This window comes from Carya illinoinensis, chromosome 11, assembly GCF_018687715.1.
Source record: "Carya illinoinensis cultivar Pawnee chromosome 11, C.illinoinensisPawnee_v1, whole genome shotgun sequence".
NCBI classification, from domain to species: Eukaryota; Viridiplantae; Streptophyta; class Magnoliopsida; order Fagales; family Juglandaceae; genus Carya; species Carya illinoinensis.
The window spans coordinates 28,956,379-28,972,491 of record NC_056762.1 but is presented as its reverse complement, the minus strand read 5'-3'; the positions used below and the strand labels follow the sequence as shown (position 1 = coordinate 28,972,491).

At 35.5% G+C, this 16,113-nt stretch overlaps 1 protein-coding gene across 1 annotated transcript; it reads left to right on the top strand.

Annotated features, from left to right (window-relative positions):
* Positions 1-7,423: 7,423 nt before the first annotated feature.
* On the top strand, positions 7,424-8,737 carry LOC122282360. Its single transcript, XM_043094319.1, has one exon. The coding sequence runs from the start codon at positions 7,424-7,426 to the stop codon at positions 8,735-8,737; it is 1,314 nt and encodes a 437-aa protein (XP_042950253.1).
* Positions 8,738-16,113: the final 7,376 nt, after the last annotated feature.

The following is a 16,113-nucleotide window of genomic DNA, read 5'->3' as shown; positions in this document are numbered from 1 at the left end:
GAAAGCATAGTGCTTTGTTTTCCTATTCACCACCTGTGTATAAGATTTCAATATAGCAGCATCAGACTCGACATTCCTAGCCGATGTTGAAGCCATCGGAGGGGTGAAGGGTGCCATCAGAAGGCAACCCTAACGGCACAAACCAGCCAATACGAACGAAAAATGGAAATCCTGATAAAAATGAACTTTCCAACTTTCAGTAGAAAAAGTCACCTCAAAATCGCTTAGGAATTGCTCTCCGCTCTACCTTATTTACTTGTCATGAACTTAAAAATAATCTAAATTGAAGATTTTGGTTTATTGAAATTTTCTTGAACAAATTAACAATTTAGGATTTTTTTATATTTCTTCTTAGATTTAAAAATAATTGCTTTTCGTGTATAATATTATTTGAAAAAATAACAATTATCTTCTTATTATTTTTTATAGTTATTCATAAAAATAAATCATAGTCATTGGACTAAAAATATTTTCATTTTATAAAATGTAATTATTATTTTTAGGTTTTAATTTATGCATGAATCTATAATTAGTCTTTAATTTATCATATTCACTATTTTTTTTTTTTTTTTGGTAACACATTTCATATTAATCTATTTGTAATGCATTTTTTTAAATTATTATGAAAAGCCTTAATAACACTTTTTATCATTTAAAAATTATTTTAGTAAGAAAATGCTTTTATTTTTTTCATATCGATATTACAATTCCAAATTTGAGAGAATAATAATATTTTATTTAAGTTAAAAAATGAAAAAAAAAAATTATCTTTAAAATAAAGAGAAGTTTGTACATATTTAGATTTCGCTTGTACATACACACTTGGACTTAAATATATGAGAGTTTAAGAAGTTTGGAGACATATTAAGTGTGATATCCCATATAATTATTTCTAACTTAGAAATAAGGCCTAAGTGAGAGTTTAGGTAGTATGGCCTCCAGCAATTGAGGAAGCGGTTACTTCGAAAATTTTCTCTCAAGTTCTTGTTGTAGTTTCTAGAGGAGAAGTATATGCCTTCACTCTAAGTGATAGGTGCGGATTCTACAATTGGGTGTTGTCATTTCAAATGTTTGTTTTCTTATTATGGCTTAGGATTTTACTAAGTATTGGAATAAGCTTAGTCTTACAAGTATTGAAAAGGAAGGTGTTGTTGTTGTGGATAATGATGTCGCACACACCTTGTCGAAAGGCCAATTCTATCTGGTGGGGAAGATCATAACTGAATGTAGGATCAATTGTGAGGCCTTCAAGTTAACTATGCTTAAAGTTTGGAAAGTGGATGTTGTTATTCGTATTGTGGAAGTGGGTTTGAATCTACTCCTCTTGGAATTTAGTTCTGAATATGATCTGTAGAAAGTTTGGGATGGTCAACCATGGCTCTTCAATCAAAACTTGATTTGCTTACAGTTCTTTGATGGACTTACTCATTCTAATGAATTAGACTTTTCTCATACCTATTTCTGGGTGCAACTTCATAATTTGTCTTTTACATGTATAAATTATATTGTGGCTTCTAGACTTGGTGGTTTACTAGGGAATGTAAGTTATGTCGGGGTTGATGAAAATGGAACTAGTTGGGGCCCATATATGCATATTCTGGTTGAGATTGATATGTCCAAACCACTTGTTACGGGTTCAATGTTATCATTGAAGGAACATTAGGTCTTTGTGCTTTTTAAGTATGAGCGATTGCCACGATTCTTCTTTTCTTGTAGTGTTATTATGCATGGCATTGGTGGATGTTTGAACAAGTCAGAAGTCTCTTTTACCATATAGTACTTGGCTACGTGCTTCCTTTAATTTTGCAAAAGGTGGGGTTGGTTGCTACAAATTAGTTACCTGCTTCTGGTCCTTTTAGTAACTGCCATGAAAGTTATGCGCCAGTTGGGGGAGTGGATCCCACGTGGCATTTTAAGACAGGTGTGCTTGATACACCATTTGGTTGTCCATTCGAGATCCTCAACTCTACAATTGAAATTGATGGAACTGCTACAACTGCAACAATTGTCACCTCCTCTAAGATCATTCCTGTTGATGAATCTCCTGTTACTATCCCCATTGCTGATGATGGGGTGCCTACTGAATTGGTGCTTGTCTCAACACAACAGGCTTTCTTTGGTCTTTCTACTTCATTACATCATTTGAAGCAAAAGGTTAGAAATGTTAATAAAGCCAATGCTTATTCAAATACCTAATGGACAACTAGAAAGAGGAAGTTCTTGCCAATTGGTAAGCATAGTATTGAGGATAAAATGTTGTTCGAAAGGAAATTACGAAATGTGAAGTTATTAGCATAGACTGATTCTCAGCCTCGCCAAGAGACATGAGGCTCTTAAGTTGGAACTGCCAAGGACTTGGTAACCATCGGATAGTTCATGACCTTAACCTTATGGTTAAGGATAAAAAGCCAAATATCTTGTTTCTTATAGAAACTAGATTACATAAAAATAAGATGGGGCCTTTAAAGCATTTGTTTGGTTTTACTAATATGCTTATTGTTGAAAGTCTGAATGTGATGTAGAAATTTAGAGTTATTTTCAGAGGTATATTAACTATTGGGTTGACAACATTTCTCCAAAACCACCATGGATGCTTATTGAACCCTGAATTCTTTGAATCTTGAATTATGGCTTAGTATTGGAGACTTCAATGAGATCTTAATTAAAAGTGATAAGGAGGGTGATGCACCAAGGAGTGTGAAACAGATTGCTCTTTTCAAGGATGTATTAAATGATTGTGATCTCCATACTTTAAGGTTTCAAAAGGGAAATACATGTGGTCTAATAATAGAACTAATTTTCATTTACAAAGGAAAAACTTGACAAGGCAGTGGCATCTTCTGCTTGGTGTGAGTAATTTGGTCTAGTTGATGTAAGGTTGTTGTCTTCTATTACTTCTAATCACAATCCCTTCTACTGACCACAACTCGTAAACATCGTTCCTCTAGTTCACTGAAGAGGCCAAGCAGATTTAAAGCCAGCTTGGCATCTTATGAGGATTATGGTGAAGCAATTAAGTCTACTTGGTTGCTTGGTGATTTGCCTTCTTTGTCAAAAAAAGCTTACTTGCTACATGTAGTAGATGGGCTCAATCCAAAACCCCAGTTTCTAATAAGCAACTCAAGGTGAAGATGACTAAACTTGAAACCATTCAAGCTAACCTAACAGCGGCCTCAATTCCAAAAGTCAACAAGTTACAAAAAGAAATTTCCTTAATTCAAGAAAATTTGCACTTGAAATGGAAACAAAGGGGTTCACTGGTTACATAATTGGGATAGGAAAAACTACAGAGTGGGGATAGAAAAACTATGTTTTTTCACTTGAGTGCTAGCCAAAGACAAAATAAGAACAAAATTGTACATGTGAAGGATGAGCATGGGGTTAAGTGTAGTTCTGCTACTGAGATTGGCCTGGCTTTTACTAAATTTTATCAGAATTTGTTCTCTTCTTCTAATTCCTCTCAAATTGATGTTTTCTTCAAGTCTTTCACCTAAAGTCTCTATAGCAATGAATGATGATTTGCTTAAGTCTCTATAGCAAATGGGACCATATAAAGCCCCTGGACTAGATGGTTATAGCCCTTGTTTTTATCAAGATCATTGGGAAGTGGTGGGTAAAGAAGTTTGTCATGTTGTCCTTCCATTTCTCAATTTTCAGTCTGCTATTGAAACCATAAATTATACTTATTTGGTTCTGATTCCAAAGTCTAAAAATCCACAAAGTGTCTCTAATTATAGATCCATAAGTTTATGTAATGTCCTTTACAAAATTATTACAAAGATGTTTGCTAATAGGTTGAAATCTATTATGCCTTTTCTCATTTCACCAAACCAGTGTGCTTTTGTGCCTTGAAGACAAATTTTTGATAATAACTTGGCTGCCTATGAAACCCTCCATACCATGAACATACAACTACATGGGCAACAAGGTTTTATGGCATTAAAGTTGGACATGAGTAAGACCTATGATAGAGTAGAATGGATGTTTATTAAAGCTTTCTTGTTGAGATTGGGGTTTAATGGAAAATGGGTTGAGTTAATTATGTCATGTGTTTCTTCCTCATCCTTGTCAATTATGGTAAATGGTATTCCTCAGCATCCTTCTAAACCAGAAATAGGCCTTGACAAGGTTGCCCTTTATTCCCTTACCTTTTTATTCTCTATGCTGAGGTCTTGAGTTCTCAATTGAAAGTTGTAGAACTAAATAGAGAATTAACTTGTGTTCCAATTGCTCAAGGCTAGGTCAGACTTAATCATCTATCTTTTGCAGATCATATTCTTTAATTTTGTAGAGCCAATATGCAGGAGTGGGTTCACTTGAATCATATTCTTACTACATATGAAGCTGCATTTGGTCAAAAGCTAAATAAAGATGAAAGATCACTTTTTTTAGCAGGAACACTAAGACTGCAACAAAGAAGTATATTATGGACGTTGCTGGTATTCAAGCTTCTACTAGTCTGGACAGATACTTAGGTTTTCCTTATATTGTTGGAAGATCTAAAATGTTGGCCTTTAATGGAATAGTTGAAAGGGTGCTAAAGAGGTTGGATAATTGGACTAATAAATTTCTATCCAAAGTTGGGAAAGAGATACTTATCAAGGTTGTCTTGCAGGTACTACCTACCTATAGTATGAGTGTTTTCTTACTACCAAAAACACTTTGCTCTAGGTTGCGTTCATGTTTTGCTAAATTTTGGTGGGGTCATCAAGACAACCAATCAAAGATCCATTAGAAGAGTTGAGACTCCTTAAGTGTAGGCAGATTTTGTAAGGGTTGGAAGTGTTTCCTGATTCATTGTCAAGTAGGATTCTTAAGGCCAAACACTTCCCTCATACATCCATTTTACATTCTGGTCTTAGTTCAAGGCCCTCTTACTTGTGGAGAAGTCTTTTTCACTTTATTCCTCCTGTTGATGATTGACTTATGTGGAGAGTAGGTGATGGCGCCAAGATCAAGATATAGAAGGACAAGTGGCTGTTTAAAGATTCTTCATGCATAATTCAATCTCTTATGGTTGTTCTTCATGAGAATGCAATTGTAGCTAATCTTATTGATGTTCACTCGAGATGGTGGGAACTTCTCCAAGCAATTTTTCATGAGGATGATGTTAAGGAGATTACCAAGATACCTGTTAGTCTCCTGGCTACAGCTGATAAGCTGATATGGAAAGGCACAGTTAATGGACTTTTTCAGTGAGGAGTGCTTATCACTTGCATAAGCAATCCCTATCAAGAGTTCATGGTGAATCTTCAATGACTGGGGCACAAAGTTCTGTATGGAAGAGACTTTGGTCTTTGCAAACTACAACTGTTGTGAAACATTTTGTTTAGAGTGCGTGCACATATTCTTTGCCTACTCGAGTCAACTTATGTAAGAGAAAGATTATTTCTAACTCTTCTTGTCCATATGTATGCTTGAGGAGGAAACACCTGTCCAAATTTTTTGGACTTGTCCATTAGCTAAAGATGTATGGCTTCTATGTTCTAAGTCAATTCAGAAGGCAAATATTCACACTCCCACCTTCTTCTATATTTTTGAGCAGCTACTTGACAAATTATCATCTACGGATCTTGTGCTTTTTGCTACCATAGCTCAACTCATCTGGTTTAGAAGGAATACGCTGATTCATGATGGCCCTTTTCAGTCTCCCAATGTGCTATATAGGAATGCAGTTCAAGCTATTGAAGACTACTATAGTGCTACTTCCAAGTTAGCAGGAAAAGGTTCTCACATGCCTTTGCCTACCACTCACTGGGAATCACCTCCATCACCTTGGGTGAAAGTGAATTGAGATGTTGCTATCAGAACTGAGTTCCATAAAATTGGTGTAGGTGTGGTGATTAGAGATTCAACTGGCTTTGTTTTAGCAAGTCTGATGCAACCACCGGCATACTGTACTGATCAGTGTTGACAGAAGTAAGAGGTCTCCTATTTATTGTCTTATTTTGTCAGGAGTTGGGTCTTGATTCCATTATCTTCGAAGGTGAGTCAAGTTGTTAGTGCTGTTTAAAGAAGTGATGCTCCTACTGGGAAATTGCTATGTCTGATCTCGGATGTCAACAGGCTCTTGGGCCATAATCAGTGGAAGATTAAGCATGTTAAGAGAGATTTGAATGGTGTTGCCCATAGTTTAGCACAAACAACAGTTAACTTAGATGTTGAATTGATAGATATTGATTGTATTGCTGAATACATTAATACTCTTGTATTGGATGAATGCCATCTTCCAGTTTAATAAGATTGACAACCCTATTGGCTATAAAAAAAAATATATATATATATTAAAAAAAAAGTATGATATCCCATATGATAAAAGGATAAGATAAGTGGTGTATGTAATCTCACACTGTTTAGAAATGAAAAGTTTTTGCTTTTTATTATGTTCTAATCGAGCTTATTATATCATTGATTAGTCTTTTTGAACTATAAGTCATGTGGTTTGAACCTTCAATTGAGATATTACAAATAATATCAGAGTCTATCCCAACTAAAAATTTAGGACTTAAGTCATGCCACCTATGATGGATGGGCCTGACAAGGATGTCGAGAATTTAAGAATGGAAATTGTGATACCTCATACAATAAGATGATAAGGTAGGTGGTATGAGATCTCATATTACTTATGAATGAAAAATTCTTGCTCTTTATAATGTTTTAATAAGATTTCAATTATATTATTGATTAATTTTTTTAAAATATAAATCACGTGATTTGGACCTTCCATTGGAGTATTACTTTAAGAAGCCAAACATTTATGATATAACTCAAATTAACTTGATTTTAAGGTTTGTATTTTTTTCATAATTAATGGAAATTATTTTGATCAAAATATTAACTTAGGAATCCAATTTATACAAAATACTAATAATTAATTCTAGATTTTTAATTTGTTCGTAGCCATGTTTTTTTTTCTTTTTCTTTTTTTTCTTTTTTCTTTTCCAGGTTTTAGACTTGTATAACTCGTATAGTGACATTGGCATTCATAATTTTCTTATTTTTAGGGTTCATAATTTTCTTATGGAGTACTCACAAAAAATTATATATCTACGTGGCTTAGTATCAATACACTACTTTCGTTGAAAAAATTTAAGAAAAAAAAAAAAACGTAAAAAACTATGTGAATAAGTAAATTTTTTATGACTACATCTAATATCTATATTTTCAGATGTATTTTCCTTTATCTGAATTTTATTTTTTCACTTTTCTTTTATCCCTTAAGAGTCCAGCCTCCCATCCACAGAGAACTTTTGCCTTCACAAATGAGTTCGTTTATTGACAGCACTGCATATAACCTGAGCATCAAAGTTTGAGCGACAACCTGAGAGAACTTCACGAAGCTCCAATCCAAAAGAGATTGTCAGCAATCTGCTCTTTCCTCTTTCTCCCACAAATCCTGTACACGCAGATACAGCCGGTAGATATGAAGCTTTCCCTCGAGTTTCAAGAAGATCGCCACCACGCTCACCACCACCACCACCACCAAATCGAAACCCTCAAAGCCAAAATACCCTTAACCATATTGAACCAGCCCTTCATCTCCTCCACCACCATCCCAGCCACCAACACCTCCTCCTCTGACCTCTCCTTCTCCCTCTCCACCAACTTCCTCTCTGGCCCTTCCCTCAGGTTATCCTACTGTCCCACCACTTCCACCCCCACCTCCACAGCTTCCCCTCCTTTTTCTCTCTCCCTAAAGTCTGGCCTTGGCCTCTTTGGCTCACCCCACAGCTCCCCCCTCGTCTTCTCTGCCAGTTTCTCCCTCTCCCCGACAAACACTCTCATCCCTACTTTCTCTCTCCACCTAAAGCCCCAATTCGGCCATTTTTCCCTTAGAAAATCAACTTTTTCTGACCCTGTTTCTGATAAAATTTCTGGGCCTTTCTCCGATGGTGGGGATAAAGTTAATTTTGGGTCTTACTCCAATAGTGGGGTCAATTTGGGTTCCGAGTCACATTCAAATGGTGAGTTCGGATGTAGGTTTGTGTCAGAGGGATCATCTGTTTGGCAGGATCTGAAATTGGAGCCTTTTGGTGGCAAAGATGAAGTTACAAACCCGAGTTCTTTGGAGAATGGCGGTGTTCATTCCAATGGTGGAATTGGGATCGTACCGGTGAGGCAACTGGCTTGGAAGAATAGTACGAAAGATAGATTTTTGTCTGGAGTAGGTGTTATGGCAAAGACGTCATTTCCAGTGACCAAAAGGGTAAAGGTGAATATGCGGTGGGGTGTCAATTTTCCGGCTGATGGGGGAAAGGGATTGCCATATTTGACGGTGAATAAGATTGGTATAGAAAGGGTTGAACAGGCGAAGCAGGTGGTGAACGGTGGTGAAAGTAATGTGGGTGATTCGGAACTGTTGAAGGGAATGTTTTTCTGGATGAGAAGGGATTTGGAGGCTTTGGAGAAGGAAAATAGAGAGATGAAGCTGAGTTTGGAGGAGATGAGAACCAGGGGTTCTGTGAAAAATATTCGTTGGGAGAGTGATGGTTTAGGGAAGAACGTTTCACCGCCTTCCGGTCAAAGTTCTAGCGAGTTTGAGCAGTGGAGGAGCAGGAATAGTGGCAGAGAAGACAATGGGCGTAGAGAATCGAAGGAGACTTCTGGGGAGTTTGAGCAGCGGAAGAGCAAGAAGAGTGGCGGAGAAGAGAATGGGCAAAGGGAATCAAAGAAAACCAATCGGGCGAGCGATTTAGAATCTGAATTGCAGAGAGCTATCAAGGCGGCTTCTTCGTAAAAAGGTTCGAAAATTTGCTTTCCTTGAGTTCGTTTGCTTTGTTTTGTAATTATATGGTAATCAAGATTTTGTTCCGTGTAAAACGTGTCCATGTACCCAATGCACTGAATAAGTAATATGGATAGTATGGCAGGGTTGTTTAGAGTAGTGTAACATACTAACATGGTTGGAGAGGTGTTTGCTATGTGCTGTGAGATCGAACAATTGATTCTATGTAACTTCACTTCAAGCACAGAATGTCCGGAAAAGTTCATATAATTATGTTTCGAGCCTTTTCTATTCATAATGCTCTTTGCACTTTTTCCTCTTTGATTTTGAAACTCGTAGGCTACTTTTGATGAGGTTTCAGAGATTATCTTAATAATCAAGCTTAATTATGGGTTTTATGATATGTTGGCATGTATCACAGCTGATGGGAGAAAGACATGATGTTACAGCTTTTAGATATGCTTGGCATAATTCTTGAGAATAAAGCTCAAAGTGAGAATTGTTTGAAAATTTTTACATGTTTTGTGCATATCTTGATGGCATTAACCCCAATGGATTGGTCTAAGTGCTGAAGGCCTTGGTCTTGGGGTGTCACTCCCCTCAAGGTCCAAGGTTCAACATCTCATTGGTGCAAACAATCATTTGGGGCCACATCTCCTGGTGAAAAGTTAGCGATTTAATTAGTTCCATGTAGGGAAACTTCCGAGAGTATGGTGCACAGGACAGATGTTTACTCTGCAGGAGTGAGTCCGAAGAGTCCTGCCTTGGAGAGGTTCCCCGACATCAAAATATATATATATATATATATATATATTGATGGCATTACAAATGATTTAATTGTTTGTCATAAAACTGAGCTTAGAAGGTTCGTAGTATTTACATCATAATCCTGAAGCTCAGTTTAAGGAGAACTTTGATGCTTGTTATAGTTGTTCAAATTCATTCAAAGATTTTAAGATAATTAGTAAACGTTGTCGTATTCCACTCAATTGTGAAAACAACTCAGCTTCCTCCCCTCTTGGGGCCCAGTCGTTAAAAATTGAGACAATGTCTTTCACAAAAGAGTCATGCATGTAATTCGCATAAACTAATGAAAAATATCTTGTATAATGCATATCATTATGTCAATGGCCTTTGTTTTGAATGCTTTTAATAAAATCTTTTTGCATGGCATTGACGCATCCCTAGAGAACATTATGCTTGAAAGACTGGGGTTTGACATTGTGAGAGCATGATAAGTTACAGAAAAAGGAATAACTTTAATTGATCTGCCAATGACAAAATGTGTCATTTCTCTGTGTATTTTCTTTCACCCTCTGCGTATAGCTCTCATAAGTTACAGAAAAATTCTTTCACTGGGTGGCTAACTCCCATAGGAGAAACAATGTCATAGAAACATTGATGGTGGGTAGGTTGGTTACCTCAAATCAACCTGAAAATAGTCATAGAAACATTGTAATTGCTATGAGAATTTGCTCTTCGAAACCAAGTTTAGATGGACTTAATTTTGAAGTTCTCAATTCACAATTAGGATGGCTTGAGAGACCTTTCGATGAGATGGAGCTTTGTGAAGTAGTAAAAATTTATGGCGGGTGACAAAGCTCTAATTTCAGATGGCTTCTCTATGGCTTTTTTTCTAATTTGTTGGGAAGTAATTAAAGATATATAATGGGGATCTTCCAATTCCATGAAATAGAAGTTTTGAAAAAAGTCTCAATGCAACCTTTATTTCTCTCATTCCAAAATAATTTGGCATGATAAAAGTAAAAATTAACGTCCTATTAGCTTCGTGAGTGGAGTGTACAAGATCCTCTCAAAAGTCTTGGTGAGTAGATTAAGCATGGTGGTCAAGAAGTTAATACACAAGCTGAACATGCTTTTTTTAGAGGTGGGCAAATTTTGGATTTGGTGCTTTGTAGCCCATGAATGCTTGGATGGTAGACTTTAAGTTGGGAAGAGATAGGACTCTTGTGCAAATTACCAAGTCAATTGGAGATTATGCTTTACATGCTTGAGAAATGTGTTTTTGGTACTAAGTGGTGTTCATGGATCAATCATTGTATCTCCACCATTTGCTTCTCTGCCTTGGTGAATGGCACACCGATGAGCTTTTTTAAAAGCTCATGAGGCTCATGACTTGAGACAAGTTGATCCTCTATCCTTGCTACTTTTTGTTTTTGTAATGGAAGCTCTTTGCAAGTTGTGGAGGGTGGTTTTGTAACACCCCTTCACTTAGGTTAGGAATGTCATGTACATTCGTAACATTATGCCCGGTAAATAGACTCATCATCGTAAAAGTATCTCATTTATTGAATCATAAAACTTACTTGGCATGGCAAAGTTCATAACATGAAGGCTAAAATATAATAAAGTAAGCATAAACTAGTCTTATGTGGCCTTAATACTTATTCAAATGTCTAAGCATAAACTAACTCCATGTGGCAATAACTCATTCAAAGTTAAGTCTCTAGAACATAAATCTACTCCTGACACTCCTGCGTGGACATTAAAATATAAAAACAAAGAAAAATTAGTCCAAAACTCAGTAATAGCACATTATACTGCAAACTTAAGATAACTTGAACTTAGGCTTGGCTTTGAAAACTTTCATGCATGTTCATACATATATATAGCATATGGATCATTCATTAGTAACTTTTTTATTTTTTTTACAAGTAAGAGTAAGGTTTTACGGATGTAAAAGGCATCATCTAAGTATAAGGTTTTATGGATATAAAAGGCATCATCTAAGTACACCGGTAGCATATAACTAGCATGCCTAATTACATCTAAGCACTCATGAGAGATACAAGCACGTCATGAATATTGTTTGTATTATAAATAATAGCTGAAGCCCCCAAGAGAGTAAACTATTGTAAAAAAATCGTTCAGCTCATCTAAAGAATGCTCCATGTCTTCAAAGCCCCTCTTGTTTCTTTCCAACCACAAGCACCATATAATGCAATGTGGGCATGTCTCCTAATTCTTGTACAGCACCTCAAAATATCCCTTACTCTTCGAGGCATAACCCACACCACCTCGGTCCAATTAAAGATCTCATTCCACCGAGCCACCTTGCAATGTAACAAAAGATAATCTATTGATTCTCCATCTCTCTTGCACATAAAACACTAATCTAGAATGATGAGATACTTATATATATATATATATATATATATATATAAAACTAATCTAAGATGATGAGATCATGTTTTCTCATATTATCCAAAGTGAGAATCCGCCCTAGAGATGTAGTGCATACAAAGAAAGCAATCTTAGGAGGTACCTTGCACTTCTAAATAGCATTTTAAGGAAAACTATGATCATGAGAAATTCTCAAGAGAGTCGTATAGAATCATTCTTGCGTTCCATTCACCAAAACCGAATAACGAACCGTAGTTATACAATGTCTAATCCATGAAATCCATTTATCTTCGAAACCACACCTCCCAAGTAAATAACAAAGACAATTCCAATTAACAAGGTCATAAGCCTTTTCCATCTCTAGCTTGTACAAGAGCCTAGGTGTACCCTCCTTGATTCTATAATCTAGGCATTTGTTGGCAATCAACACAAAATGCAAAATTTGTCTCCCTTTCATAAATACATTTTTAGACTTTGAAATAATACTACTAATAACAGTACTCATTCGATTGGCAAGCAACTTTGACTTAATCTTATACACCCCATTAATGAGATTGTTAGGCAGAAAATCTTTCACCTCCATAGCCCCAACTTTCTTAGGGATAAGAGCAATAAAAGATTCATTAATGCTTTTTTTGAATTTATCAAAGGTGTATATAGCTCCTAACAAATCTGCGTAATATCCCCTCCCCCCCACCCCTCACCACATCCCAATAATCAATAATAGACGCAGTTATTTTATTCCATGACTTTAAACTCTATTAGGTGAATGGAAGAAAATGTTTTAATCAACAATATCCTGGATACATACAACTCAGTTCTCGAATACCTCTAGGTTGCCCCGTAGGAAATATTTCAATTATAGGAGGAAATCAAAATGCCATAAAATTGCGGATTAGTAAGGTAAATGCTGTTAAAATACATACCATGTTCACCAGCTTACTGACATAATCCAGAGAAGAAAATAAGTAGCTTAATTGTATATGTTCATATATTTGCATACACTAACATTTGCTTTATTTCTTGTTACCGTCTTAAGAATTATATGAGCACGGGACTTAATTCTTTTTTTTTCTTAATTTTTTTGAGCGATAACAAGACTGAATTCAAAAGAATATGTGTGGCTAGTACAATTTGACGATGAAGTGTATACTAAGGTCGGTTTGTAGCCAACAAAAGTATTTGGATGATTATGAGTTTGATAATCAAGCTGATTTTGTTTTTTTTGGGGGGACTAGACCAACCAAGTCCACCTATGGGTACTAGCATCCATCCCTATGGAGACACAAGATATGCAGCACGTAGTCGTCTTATTGCAATTTCATATGAGAATTCACAATCTATATTTGTGAATCCAAGTGATGCAATGTTATATGAATCAAATCCAAAATCGTATATTGTGTGATTTTATACGATGGTCCCAATGGAACAAAAAATGCTTGATGTTATAATTTGGCTCTTGTTGTTTTGCTAATAAAGTTTCCCAATTATTTATTTTCTTTTTTAGTAAGAAAGCATGGCTAATTACTCAAATGTATGAAAAGGAGTATGGTCTATCTTATGCCATAAAACAGTATTTGATATTTAATAAATGAAGTTTATTTATATGCAACAATGTAACACCCCGTTCCCATAAGATAGAGACGTTACTAACAAACATGATAAAATGCTCGGTAAAGAGACTCGTTACTCTGAAATACCTCATTTATTGAAAAAAAAAAAAAAAAAAACTTAATTAAAAGGATATAAATAGTCTTGGAACTTGAAACTGAATAAAGCCAAACATGAGCTAGTCTTAAACAAGACTAGCTATTGAAATGACATAAAAGAAACTTAATCCTTGTGTAAATGACACTTATTCATCTATACGTCCTTATACTAAATCTACTCCTGGCCATCTAACTCTGCATCATCATAACCACCATCTGTGGCAATCAACATAGAAGAAAACAAAAAGACAAACAACAAAAATGAGTCGAATACTCAGTAAATAATACATCATACTGTAAAATACTATCTAGCTTAGCATAAATTTGATTTTTAAAGCCTTATCATAACTTTCATATAACATTCATGGATTAACATGATCGAAAACATTCATAATCATGGCAAACATGAAGCGTGAATGCATGAGTAACTTGTTTATCTTGAATTGTACTTATTTCATGGTGAACCACGTTTGAGTCCATGGCACCACATAACTTGTCATGTAGTGAAACACACTTAAGTCCGTCTTTCACTTGACTTGCATAACATGAAGTGAAATGCGCTTGAGTCCATGTTTCACTTATCTTGCTTGACGTGGAGTGAAACACGCTTAAGTCCGTGTTTCACTTATCTTGCTTGACATGGAGTGAAACACGCTTGGATCCGTGTTTCACTTATTTTGCTTGACATGAAGTGAAACATGCTTGGGTCCATGTTCACTTAACTTGCATGACATGGAGTGAAACACGCTTGAGTTCGTGTTTCACTTAACTTGTGGTAACCACGCTTGAGTCCGTGGTACCATCTCAGCATAACTGTGGTAAACACGCTTGGGTTTATGTTACCTTAAAATGTTTATCTTTCTTGATGCATGATAATCTTCTTGGACTTCTTTGACTTTTCTAGCATGGCATATTCTTGTACATGGCATGACATAACATGATATATTCTTGTACATGGTATAGTATAACATGACATGGCCTAACATGATTTAATCATTTTATGACATTTCATGGCATGCATGACCTGAGAACTAATGAATATGTCATACATGATCTGGCTATTTATTACATGGCATGCTTGACTTAAGTTATTGCATGAACAATACATAGCATATATGGTCTAAGTACTACATGAATGAAGCATGCATGATCTGGCTATTTTAATTCATAGAATACCTATCTTAAATTATTATATGATCATATCATGACTTCCATGTGATTTTAGTAACATTCAATCCATCAATCAACAATCCATAAAAGCATAACATATATATAGGCTTACTTTCATGTAAATCATAGAAGTTTGTGAAAGCGATCTAACCTTGACTTGGCTCTTAGCGCAACGTAAATAACCATCAAAATCATATCATATTATCATACCCAATTATAATATTTACATTACACGTACATTTATATGATCATACTATTTACCTCTTAGAGCTGCTTCTGAAATCTCACATCGTAGTTCGTGATCTATACGAGGCACTAGACGTTACTAATCTTTCTAGAAAACGTGTTGTAGCAATCTAATTACTTAAAATCTTACCATAGAGATAATTTAATAAATATTCAAATATAGAAAAGATTACCTAAAATAATATTATTCCAAAGCTCATATCATAATCTTAATAATTTTATAAAACTTAGTTAAAGGTCAATTGAAATATTAGCTAAGATAATAAGCTGAAACAATATAAAAGAATTCTTTAAAATATGCTTAAAAGCCCTTCAATATATTGTATAAAAGAATAAGTCTAAGACTAATATATTTATTTAAGTGAAACTTTGGTCCGATTTAAGTTTCAGCCTAGCCTCAATTACAAAAAAAACATTTAAGGTTACTAGAACAGTTTCTGTGAATACAACCAGCCCAATAAAATAACCAAGCCCACAAGAAATCAACTCACTTAACTATTAAAATAAATTTCTGAAATATACTAGAATCAAGCCCAATTTAAAAGAAAAGTCCATATTAATGAAACATGTCTAATAAACCTCAAGCCTAGCCCATAAGGAAAAATAGCCCACGTATATGATCAGGTTTAAAACATAAAGTCTGCCTAGTTACTAGAGGGTAAAGAGGTAACTTCACAAAAAGTTCCTTTATGAGACAGTTTACGGAAAGGTTAGGTGCAGTGGGTTGAAGGGCATTTGTGTAATAATCAAAACTTGCATGTGCTTTTCAGTAAAGTAAAAGAAATAAAAGGATATGAACAAAGCAAATAATCATTTGCAGGAGAAAGAAGGCCAGCAATGGGATCTAAGGCTTGCTAAGGAAATGTAACGTGTGACAAGAGAGAGAAAAAAAACTGGCAGACTATAGTGGCTTACCAGATAGTGGGGTGTTCAACGAAGTGGTTGACTGGCAGTGTCTGTGTAGATCTGAAGGTGCTCTGATGAGGTGGCTGGGTAAAAAAAGAAGGGGCTGCACGAGTGCTATCTTTTTCTTTTCCCTCTTTGTCAACTAAAATTTCTGAATGATTAATCTGAGGGTCTGGTGAGATTCTATAAAGGTGGGGGAAAGGGTTCTATGTG

What these genes read in the sequence shown, in the direction of transcription:
- LOC122282360 (XM_043094319.1), top strand. Translation starts at nt 7,424, where the DNA reads ATGAAGCTTTCCCTCGAGTTTCAAGAAGATCGCCACCACGCTCACCAC.